This window comes from Rattus norvegicus, chromosome 5 (genome assembly GCF_021556685.1).
Source record: "Rattus norvegicus strain SHRSP/BbbUtx chromosome 5, alternate assembly SHRSP_T2T, whole genome shotgun sequence".
In the NCBI taxonomy this organism is placed as follows: Eukaryota; Metazoa; Chordata; class Mammalia; order Rodentia; family Muridae; genus Rattus; species Rattus norvegicus.
In genome coordinates, this window is record NC_141538.1 from 17,876,713 (window position 1) to 17,889,356 (window position 12,644).

The 12,644-nt window shown below is 39.5% G+C and overlaps 1 protein-coding gene across 2 annotated transcripts in view; it reads right to left on the reverse strand.

Annotated features, from left to right (window-relative positions):
• Positions 1-3,880: 3,880 nt before the first annotated feature.
• St18 (ST18 C2H2C-type zinc finger transcription factor) overlaps positions 3,881-12,644 on the reverse strand; it is a 125,776-nt gene continuing 117,012 nt past the window's right edge. Inside the window, exons 21-23 of one of the 2 annotated variants that reach the window (XM_087660513.1) lie at positions 10,808-10,911; positions 8,794-8,937; positions 3,881-6,341 (exon numbers count right to left, since the gene is read on the reverse strand). In XM_087660513.1, the coding sequence (XP_087516639.1) occupies positions 6,201-6,341; positions 8,794-8,937; positions 10,808-10,911 (389 nt within the window). In that variant the 3' untranslated portion in view covers positions 3,881-6,200. 2 annotated transcript variants of the gene reach the window in all.

Sequence of the window (12,644 nt, forward strand, 5' to 3'; positions counted from 1 at the left end):
AAATTCTACTAGAGGAACAGATATCCACAAGAGCAGGGGATTTCTTCCTGTTCACAGTCAGAATACTTCATAGTGACTGATAATCAGTTGAAAGTACACTTTACACTGCACAATACTTTATAACTGGTAAACATCAGTGGGTAGTATGTGTTAGTTGGTCAGGTGCCTATCCAAAACTGTCACATACACACAAAACAGCCAATGACAGAAAACCCACACCCAAACCAAAACAAAACTATTTTTTTTTGTTTTTACAACTAAAAAATACAAAATTCAAAAATTAAAATTCAAAAAATTTAAAATTTTTGTTCCAAAGTCGACTTTGAAGATAGTAGTATTTTTGAGTGAAAAATTTACAAATGTCCAATGCAAGTGCATTTTTTTGTTAATAGCTTTTCCTACAATATATTTCAACCATATTTTCCCCTCCTTCATCTCCTCCCAGATCCTCTCCCTACCTTCTACCCATCCAAGTTCATGTTCTTTCTCGCCAAAAGGAAAATAAAACAAAACACAAAAATCAAACAAACAAAAACATAGTATGACAAAAATACCAAAGCAAAATCCAATGAAGCAATAACAACAACAAAAGCCATGGAGCCCATTGTGTGTTGTCCAACAGCACCAGGCCATGTGCTTCTCTGTTCTGTGTGTGATCTATCCAACGTCATTGCAGTGGAGAAAGCTATCTACTTCCTCTAGTTATGGATTGCAAATAGTTTCTTGGTTAGGGACGGGACTTTGTGTCTCTTCCCCACTCTGTGCTGGGCTTTTGTATGGTTGAACCAGTGCAGATCTTGTACATGGTGTCACAGTCTGAGTGAGTATGAACACCAAACCTGTTGAAGACAGCATATTTTTTATGATATACTTTTATTAAAACAATGTTCAGAATGGTTTGCTCTTAACATGACAGAAAAGCTTCTTTCAGAACCCTTTTCAAAAGTGTTGAGTAAATGACCATCTCTTAGTTCATGAACCAAGGCAGCTTATAAAAATGGATCTCAAAAGAGGGGTCATCTGGTGGCGAGAATGTCCTTCAGGCTCCAGGCTCATCTACAGTTCAGAGCTGAGCTGAGTCCTGACCCTGGTGCATACCTGGGAGGGCACCAGCAGGATCTTTATTCTTCCCAATTCCAGTGTCTTAGAACATAGTCGTAATTTGACTTACAATATGGCTTTGGAGCCCATGACAGTGAATTTAGGGCCACACTTAATACCAGGTGGGTGTGATGGTCCATTTTGATTGTTCATTCAGTTGGAATAGTAAATGTGCATGGGTTAGTGTGCCAGTAAGAGGCATTTCCAGAGACAGGAAGATCTTGAGGGCTCTGCCCTAACAAATGGATTAGTCCCGCCATGAATTTTGTCATTACTGAGAAGAGGTCAAAGGTAGGAGGCAGGGCCTAGTTGGGAGGGTGATGTCCTTGGGGTGTACTCCTGTAGTTAGAGCAACACTGGTCCTTTCTTGTATTTCCCCATTCTCTCCTTCCTGGTAAGGATTTCTCAGCGTTGCCACAGCCTACAGAAGTCATCTTTGTGTTAGGGTCACAGTGGTAAAAAGCACATGACTTAATGAAGGCCTGAGCTCAGCTATTAGCCTCTGACTAAATAGAAGGATTACCATCAGATAAACAGAAGCCTAAACTCAGCATTCCTCAGAAATCTTGCCAAACCATTTATTGTTGTTAGGAAAGCTATTCCTTCCTTTTTTCACCCTTGACAGCCAACTGCCTTCAGCAAGGTGCACCTAGATCCTGATGGACTCCAACAACCTATCCCAGCTCCAAGTATCCATGCTATCCTGCAGGGCGCTATGCCAGCACCCATCTTCACCTGCTTTAACTCTCAGGCTCTTCTGGCTCATTCACACCTTCTCCTGTCCCCATAAAACCGGTAAGGCTCTTCCTGCTGCCTGTTGCCACCTCCCCACCCCCAGGACTCCTGTCCCCTCATGGAGTGGTCTAGTTTAGTGGTTTCATATTATTCCTGGTTATCTCCTGCAGATGCCTAAAAAGATTCAGTTGGTCAAAGTGGTGATGGTCAAAAGTGTGTATAAGGCTTCCTGATTTCTGGAAGTTTAGGCCAGTGTGTATGGAAAAATACGCATTTTAGTGGGTTTTCCCTAAAACACAGGGAAGCTGCTTGACTAGCTTTTCAAGCAAATTGGGTTGAACCTAAGGTGCATCTTTTTGTCCAATTTTATTGTCTCTGGCAAACCTGAGAACCAGCCATCTCATCATTTTCACTGGATATGGCAACATGGCTCCTGTGGAGGATTTTCTGAGAATGTGAAGCATCTCTGACTGCGAATGACAGTGTGGACAGTTATTAGCAAGTTCAATCTGCTTACTGTATGTCACCTGCTGGATAGCTGAAGGAAACAGAAGGCATTACTTGCAGGCCACAATGAAGTGGGTGGAATGTGTGGAAAGAGACATAGAAAACATTAGTAGTGAAATCCTTATGTGCTAGAACAAGGCAATTTCTAAATTCATCTGTCCTGCTCTTTTCATATAGGACTTTGGATCGAGTGGAAGAATGTCAGAGTTGTAATGACCTTGTGATTTTATTTTATTTTTGATGGGATGATAATAGATGGACAATGACTACAGAAAAAGTTCTTATCTATTTCACATCCTTTTACATTTAAAATATACTGAACATAGTTGTACTGCTTTGTTGCAAGAAATATTTGTATTGCTAAACAAATCATCTCCATCCTCAGCTTGTTAAATCTCTCAGGGAAGGTGCCAGGGATGGAAGATGAGGCTTCAGAAATGTAATGTAGGAACTCTACTATTGAACCATACCTACCCTTGAAATCCAGCCTTTCTTTGCATAGCAAAGGCTGCTACTAGGAATTTGAACCATGAGGCCTGGAGCTTTATACTGAATCCTTGTCCCACTTTCCTGAAATTTCTGCCACCAGTCATCTGGTTTCAACTTGTACTTTCTTTGTTGTCCATGGGTGCTTTCCCTTCACACTCTGTACTTGTGGTTCCTCTGCCTGCTGTATCTTTTACCATATCTTTTATCTTTGTCATATCTTTGTCCCAGGGTCCCCACTCAATTCCAGATCTCTGTAAGAGTGTTCTGATCAGAAATCTGTGATGGGAAAGGATGGGATTTTTCTCATCATTTCTTCCTAAGTTCCAGTAGAATTGATACAATTCTATGACAAGTTTGTATCATGAACAATAGACGCTACTACTTTCTCATAGACCATGATAACCAAGGACGGATGTAAAACATACTAAGTAAAGTAGAAACTAAGATTCTGGCTGAACAGCTCCGCATCGCTTTCCTAGAACACATCACATGAACATGTCATGTAAGCTTAGTGACTGAAGGTAGATGGTACTCCCTGAAAGCAAACCCAATGTAAGCCCAGCTCTCTCTTGGATCCAGATTTCCCTTCAGTTAATTTGATTTCATTGTGTAAATTTTCCTTTGTCTGTGAGGGACAATCATATTTAAAAGATGTGTAGCCTGACTAGAAACTCAAAAATAGACTGATGACTTAGATAAGAACACAAAAGCAGGTAGCCTAGAATTGTCTACATTTCCCCCATTTACCTTGAATAAATACAAGCTATATTTAGGACCTGCAGGAGTCTGGTATCAGAAAGGACCTCCTGGGTGCTGTTCATTAGACCTGGACAGAATTAGTTCTAGCGAAGGCAAAGGCACACCCCATTTTGGAGATCTGTTCTACACCAAGTTGCTGAACAACCATCGAATGGCAAAGAATCCTCTCAATCGGGGGTAGAAGTGTTCTGCTGTAACTGTTCTGTGTTGGAGGTTTTCTATGGTATCAAGAGCTGGGGGTCATGGGCATGGAGACATCTGTCTTGATAAAGTAAATATCACAGCAAAATTCATTATCAATTTTTATTTCCTACCATACACCGAATGTACAGCACTGAACACAATTTTGTTGCATTGATGTAAGAAATATTAATCATTTGGAGAAACAGTATACAAACAAACTACTTCAAATAAAAATGCATACATCGCTGCCTTTGTTTCTGTTTACAAAAGACCCAATTTACAGTATCAATCATTAACATTAGTTGAAAAGAAAATAATTCAGTACATGTTACAAAACACAAGTACCAAGGAGGCAAATAAATATGGACACACTTCATAAAACTATGTGAACACAAATAAATTAACTGAAGCTATGTAAATTATAGTAATAAATATGTAGAATTGTAAGAGATCTCTTTAAATAAAATATATAACAAACTTGTTAAAATATTTAGCAAAGTAAACTTCTGTCTTTGTAATAAGTGAGCCCATTTGTGTGCTTCTTTGAAGTATTGTGTAGCAAAATGTTCAAAGACATACTTTAATAGGAAACTTTGTGTCCCACTTATAGTAGACACTACTCCTGGTAGCTGCTTATTTTAAAATTGAGCTTTAAATAAACACCTTTCCTACCTAAGAACAGACATCTCATTTTCACTAAACTAAGATTCGAGAGTTCAAATGAACCCCAAGCCAAAGATAAGCGCCACTTGATGCATAACAATATCCACATGTCCATGAGAGTGGGGTGACTGTGCCACTTTTCATGGGTCTGAGCAAGTAACAGTAGTAACAGTGAATTCAAGCCTGTGAATGCCATCACACTAGATCTAAATATTCATGAGGCTAATCAAAAATAAACACTTTTATTATAGCACAGAAAATTAAGCCCACACTAAAGTTCATGTGTACTTTTACATAGAGGCACATCTGCACATGAAATGTGTGTGCACACCAAAAAGGCAGTTTAGCTGGTTGTCTATACCTTTTCCTTAAAAAAAATAAATATAAAAAAACTTTTGAAACAATGCTTAACTACTTTACAATCCCTGAAATAGACATTGCCTTTACTACAGCACCTTCTGAACTCTGACCCCATTGAGATTGTAGGTTGAATTTCATGTGTGGATAAGTGTGCATATACGTGTGTGGACTGTGCTGGTGTGTGTGTGTGTGTGTGTGTGTGTGTGTGTGTGTGTGTGTGTGTGTGTGTATGTGCAGCATATGTTGTGTCACTTGTAGTTCAAGAGTTTGATTAAATTGAAAACTGTCTTATTTCCTAGGGAAACAAAGATCAATGCTGCCAATGTTCAAGGTAACCACTCAGGTTGGAATAACATTTTTTTCAGGCCTTCTGTTTTCCATTTTTTTTCCAGTTAACCCAGTAAGATAAATGCTATTTCAGGGGATATGGTATCTACAAAATTTCCATTTGGATGTGTCTGTATTTGTAAGTACAAATCTACACCAATATTGTCACTTGTATATTGTACTAATGTGTAGCAGGAAAGGCCTGGCTGGTCACATCAAAGCTTATTTCTCATCTTGGGAAAGGGTTGCCAACTAGCCAATGTTACTTGAAAAACAAAAAGACAAATTGGACTCACTTAAAATGTATAAATGTATGCTTTAAACAGTCCAAATAAATAATTCAGATTAATTAAATCGGTGCAGCCATGTGGAATACTATGCTGACTACTTTATTTAATTATTGCTATCAAGTTCTGAGTGCACTGTTAGCTAACATCCTGTGCTTTTGAATGCTGATTTCCCACTAGTGGGCGCCATTTATCTTCATAATCCTTCACAGCTCACATTACCAAAAATCACTTATAAAAACAAAACCAGTAAAGGGGAAATGGAAGTGCACAGTAGAAACCAAGCTTGACCATAGTGTAGTCCTGACACTGGGATTTCCCTCACACATTTTTTGTTTTGTTTTTCTCGTTTAAACCCAGAAAGATATTTGATTTGAGAACAGCATTTCTATTTAAATCCTATTAGAAGATAAATTAATAAACACACCTGTAAAAATATGGTAGACTTCAAAATGCAGATAAAAGATAAAAAAACTCTTTGATTAGTAATAAATAAAATATAAAATGTCACATTTATTTTTACATATATTTTACAAAATAAAGAGTGCAATGAAGAAAGAAAAGAAAAAGATATGAAAATAAATGAGATCTAATAATTGACTGCATTGCTTTTAATCCAAAGAGTTTATCATAGTTTTTCTTTCTTTTTTATGTCAACTGGGGAAAAATTAGTGCAATGTTGCAATTATAAACGCAGGGGACAGCCTCCAGGCTCCAGGGGTATTGGTCTCCTGCGGATCTGTGGGAGTTCATGGCTGTAGTGACCTCCGTTTCCTGCATACTGTTGTCCTACACATGGATACCTTTCACTGCCTGCTTGATGCTTTCCAGTAGAGCTTTGCATTCTGGGGAATAGTCCCGTTCCAGATTGCTGTACATGTCTGTGAGAGTATTTACATATGCTTCAAAATTCTGCTCATTGATAGGACCCTGATGGAAACAAAGCACACAGAAACCAATCACAGAGGTTCAGCTTTCCCAAGGATGATCAGGAGGATGAATGTTGCCAACTTACATAAGTAGGAAGACAAGGGTATGTAGGACTGTGGCAGTTTGGGATAGGATATAAAAATGTGTGTGTATGGTTTATCTGTTCACTCTTAATTCACGGCATTAGTGGAATGTGATTGTATAGTATTGGGGATCAATCTGGAGCCATTAACAAATGAATCCAGCTGCTGAGCTAGAGGTCTCTAAACTGCATGTCTTGTCTTGAGAAGAGTCTGGGCTTCATTTGCACTTGCTCAGTACAAAACAAGCTGTCTGGGGCAAGAATGCTCAGAGGATGAAGATTTGCTTTTGCCAAGTGGTTCTTTAACAGTCCTTGGCTGGAATGGCAGGGATTATAAATTTAAGCCAGTAGTTCACTAATAGTTGTGATAGAGATTTTTCTACTATGGCAGCTCAGTTCATTTTGCCTTCTCTGTTTCTTTAGGGAGAGTATCAGTGTTAGAAGGGCCAGACTTTTTTAACTTTACCCTTGGGCGTATTTTGGCATCTTCTCTGCCTAATGTAATGGTTTAATTAATTAATTAATTAATTTGTTTTGATATTTTGAGACAGAGTCTCAATTTTTAATCTTGGCTGGCCGGAAACTCTTTATGTAGATGAGTCTGGTCTTCAATGTCCAAAGATCTACCTGCTTCTGTCTCCCAAATGCTAGGATTAAAGGGGAGTCCTATGATGCTGGGACAGATAGGCAGACAGGTAGACAGACAGACACAATGTATAAAGATGCTTTATATATGTTTATCTGTGCATTACATATGTACTTTGTGATTGTGGAGGCCAGAAGAGGGTGTCAGATATATTGGAATTGGAATAACAGCCCTGAGTTGCCTCATGGGTTTTGGAAATTGAACCTGGGTCCCTTGGAAGGGCAACCAGTGCTCTTAATTGCTGAGCTATCTCTCCAGCCCTGTAGTATGTTTTATAATGGGTACATACTAGCTGCGTGTAAACAGAATGCACAAGAGGGAGGGAATGCATGACAAAAGGGAATACTCCTCTGCCATGTAGGGTGCCTCCACATTCCCACCTTTTTGAAAACCCATGGCAAATTACTTATTTACTGCAAAAGGTACTTGGAAAGAAGGACTTAAAAATGAGTAAATAGCTATGGCGTACGGAAAATGACTACTATTAGTACCATTTAGAAAGTCAGCTTTTAGATCCGCAGATGATTTTGTGTGTCCAGCACAGGTCAGGTCTGGAGTATGCGCACTAGCTAGTTGCGATTGTTCCCTTTCAGTTTCTGTCTCTGCTGTGCATGTGTTTCTTATAATAACATGCAAGTGGACAAAGAATCTGGTGGCAGAGTGCATAAAGACTACATTAGGAAGTTTATTGTCCCACAGCCTCCTGACGCAGGCCAGCTATGACTCTTGACCAGTGATGGAAGGTGAGTCATGCCTTTCTCCGCTGTGGTTGGGAATCTAAGTGTTCGGGGACTAGGGAGCTTTTGTGTGATCAGCCCACAGTCACTGCTACAGCGCCTTGCATGGCTCTTGGATGATAGTTAGGTACAATTATCTGTGTCAGTAATTGCTGTGGCACTGACAAAGAAGAAAATCCTAAGAAACATACATTTGAAGAAGAAAAATAGGAAAAAGAAAGATGATAATACCCAATAATCATAAACTAAAGTTATTATTTTTTTTTGGTGGGGGAGACATGTCAAAACCATTTAGGATTGAGTGAGGTAAAGACTTTGTGTTAGCAAGTTGGATAAATTGAGAATTTTAGTATTTTAAATAAAACTCAACTATATTTTTATTACTTTTCTGTTGCTTTAAGCCCTCTTATGTGCTAACTAGTAATTTTGGTGTAAGTATATAGGCTCTGAGGAAATTAACAGCATCAGCAAAATAGTTTCCTGCAAATGTACCTCCATCTCCAAAGATTGATTTATATTTGCAAAAATGTAGAATAAACATTTTGTGCATTCTAAATAGTTGCATACTTATGAATAAGGACTAAGGGATACGGCATAAAGGATAGGAGATAAGGATGCATTCTATGTTTCCTGAAAAGTTGAATATTACAATGAGCTTATTGGGAATGTTATAGTTCCTGAGTTGAGTAGATAGTGCTGAGGGATGTAGAGAATCATCTGTTTGGAAACATATTTTCAGTGAGTGAGCTCTGGCATCCAGCTTTCATACAACTTTATAAAATAGCTTCAAGTAAACCTTCATCCTTAAAGAGTCCTGGCCTTTTGGAATGTCACTGGCCTTAAATCATCTGAATATGAGTATCTAACATGTTTTCAGATGGCGAAATCATTGAGTATGAGAACGAATCGGGGGTAGGTGACTGCTGACACAGCCACAAAGACAATGAGGTAGATGATGGGGCAGCAGAGCCTTGCTCTTGGTCTTACCATCTGTGGAAGCTGGATGTCAGCAAGACTGGAGATGAGAGCCTGGCTAAGCCCTGCCAGCTCCTTCAGTAGACTCTCGTTGCTCTGCTCTATAAGCTTGTTCTCCTCCTCTATGGTCTTCAAGTTGCTCTCCATAGATGTTATCTAGACCAGAAGCAGTGACATGAGAAGCAGAGATAGAGGCTTATAAAAAGTGTCTGGGGGAAACCTGAGGCTAGATATAGATGCCAGGGGATGCTTCCATCCCAAACTTCAGCCCAGCCTTTGTGCTGTAAGTGTTGGATTCACACCTTCAGATTTGTACTTTTGACACAGACTTTTCCATGAATTGAAGGTATAACTTCTGTACATGGTTTAAAGTCAATATGCCCCAGATTAAATCTGCTATTTTCCCAGTTCTTGCTCCAGTACCAGGTCTCTTTTTTACAGTGATTGACAACCTGAATGTTGCCCAGATTCAAGGTTCTTGTCCTTGCACTTCAAGTTCACTAAGAACTTCTCGTAAAATATGCAGGATGAGGCTCCTATCCACCTATGTTTTGGCCATCTAGACCCAGCCATTTGGTGTGATGCTATCACTTCTCACAGGTGACCTTGTGTCACCTTTGCTCTGCACAGTCTCTCGTTGGTCCTCATTGATACACCACCAAATTTAGACTTTTCCAGGTCATGTTAGAACTTACATCAAGGATGACTGAATTACTCTTAAAGCCCAAACTCTTCAGAGGCTCCTCTTTTCATCAAAGTAAATGCCAAGGCCATCAACCTCAACTAGGTTACTCTACATGAACAGCCCTGTGTCATCTCTGATACCCTTTTGTAATTTGCCCCATTCAGCTGTATTACCTCCAGACATATTTCTCTATTGCTTAAATCTCTACATTTCTTATGATTATGGGTTTGCTCTAGTCTGTCCAAAACAGTCTTCCTCATCACAGTTGGCTATCTCCTTCACGTCTACACCATTGCTGACACATTTCATTTTTCTTGAGGCCCAGTCATCCTACTTAATATTAAATCCCCCTTTCTTATGGCATCAGATTACACACACACACACACACACACACACACACACACACACACACACACACACACAATATACTGTTTGGCTTCCCCACTGAGATCAAGATCCATGAAGAAGAGGCTGTGTGTTCCTCACTAATGGTTTTAAGGGGAGCCTCATGCTTTCCAAATGGAAACATCAAGCTCTTCCTGAGGATTTCTGTGGCATTCAGAAGATGAGATGAAGAAACTAATCAGAGGAGCTAAACTGCTTAGGTGAGGACTGCAGAGAGCAATGGGAAGAAGCCTTCACTTTAGGAGTAAGGAAGGAGGGCAAATGGGAGAAGCAGCATGAAAGACCCTGTGCTCTCTGCTTGGTTTCCTTTTCCCACTTTTAACTTCTTGCAATCGGTTATTGTTTTGCTTTTTGAGATACTGCGGATTGAACCCAGAGTCTTGCAATGGATAGGCAAACAGTCTACCACCAAGCTACTTCCACAATAACAGAATTTGTGTTAGCATCTTAAAAATCCTAGATTGAATGAACTTTTATTTCCCAGTGGTCTAGATTTAGAGATTCCTTGGAGTTTTTATATAAAATATTGTATAAGATCTGCTTTTAGCATAAACATCACTGTTCTAGAAGAATTATATTTTAAAAGTTTAATGTCACATTTGCATTTTTACTAAAACTAAGGACTCTATCTTTTTTACACAGTTCTCTACAAAGCACTGCATACTCTACTGGAGTCTGTAGAGCCATCTGCTTTATTTGCTCATGAATGGGGATTCTAAGCCAGGTAAAGGAGTAGCTCTTGCTGCTGCTGCTGCTGCTAAGTCAATAGCCACAGGCATGAGCCACTCATTCAAGATTTACAATAAGTGCCTGACAGAGGAACACAGTTTTCTATGGTGTTAGCAATGCTTCAGATGCAAGAATCGGGAAGGTCAATGTTTTGAACCCACTAGAGATCATAATCACTTTAGAAATGACTAATTAGTGGTTTTTAACCTGGGTCTGAAGTTTCATCATATCTGCTTCAATTTTAAGGTTGGATTCATTCAGTTCCTTTATTTCTTCATCCAGATGCCTAATTTCTTCATCACCCTCAATACCTGTGAAGAGTCAACAGATCACATTGAAAACAGAAGACAAATGCATCGGCAGGTTAATTTATGTTTAAATATGAGACCTTAGTTTAGATTTTTTAACCCAGACTATATTAGGATTCTGAAAAAAAGAAAGTAGTTTTGGAATTTAATGCTAAGAAAATAGAGTGGAAAAGTACCAGCTTTCAGGTGGCTCCACTGTGCCCCACAAGACCCAGTGAACCCTCATTACAGACCTTACAGCATGTCCCATTGTACTCTAAAATGAAAATAACTTGGCAAAAATTAAATGAACTAACAGTGTTCAAATTCATGCAATGTCTTATACAGACACTGCAAGGACAGTGAGGTCACAAGGAATGCCCAGCAATTAAATATCTGTTTAGTTGAGGTGACCCTTAGGAGCCATGCCTAGAGGGAGAACTGCGGTGCCCAGCAGATGATGTGGAGACCAGAAACACAGAATAGATTTCTATGCATGCTCTTGTCAAGGCAGTACATGTAATTTAGGAGAAAGAATACTGTTTGAGTGTTGCTCTTGCATTTGGTCAGTTACTAATCTTTGGACTTTAATTTCTGTGAAAAATGCATAGCATCTATGTGTGAGAATAATTTAAATCAAATGTAGACCTTGAAATAGTGTCCAGTGAACAGGTGTTAGTTTCCACCATTGTACAGTGAGTGGGAATACATTTGACACATGTGAAAGTCTGGGAAAGGTAGAAGAGTGCCATAGCCTGGTCTGCAGTTGATCTCCCCAGTCTGGAGAAATGGGTCTATACTATACTGACAACAGAGAGGAATGAGTGCAACCTGATGCATACTAGTTCAAGAGAATTTTATAGGAGCATTTTCAATTATTTTACCAGGACTAAGCTACTGTAGTGAATTTCTGAGCGAATAGTCCATAACCTGTTGTGATGGCTCAGGCATGTCCCCTAAAAGCTTATGCTATCAAAACTTAATTTCTGATGTCATATTTAATGGCTGGAGCATGATCCTTAAGGAGTGATTGGGATTAGGTGGAGTCATGAGTAGGGTCCCTGTGGTGACATCAGTAACTCTTTATGAAGAGAGAATGGAACAAGCACATTTATTCCATATGATACCCTCCACTATGCTGTCAGGCACCAGAGCAGGGCTCTCCCTTACCAGATACCCAACAGATGCTGGTGACATGTTCTTGGTCTTCCCATCCTCCCAAACCAGGAGCCTAGTAGATTTCTGTTCTGTACAAATTACCTATATCAAACATTCTTTATACCAACTGAAGACGCAGTAAGGTATCTACTGAAGGTAAAGGTTCATTCACGTTCTCTGTGACCCAGCAATTTCATTCCCAAGTGCATGCCTAAGACAGGAAGGTGCACATGGCATGCACTCACAATATGTGCACAGCTGGACTTCACAAAAGCCTGATGCTGAAACAAGCCAGACACTTCCCCACTGCCAATAATGATGTGGATGACTCTTGTAAAAGATATTTATTTTTAACTGTGTGTGTGTGTGCGCATGCGCATGCGTGCGCATGCCAGGGAGAAAAAAAGAAAACGTGCAACAGACTGATAGACTGATTTCACACTGGATTCTGACACTCAATAGAAAAGAAGACAACCAAGATATTTCTAGATAAGTCTGAATAGGAAGCAACAGTTTGACACAGCTGCACAGTGGAGAGTGGACAGGCACAAAGGCCCATACTAATGTAACTGTGATGCCCCCTGGGAAGAGGACCATGA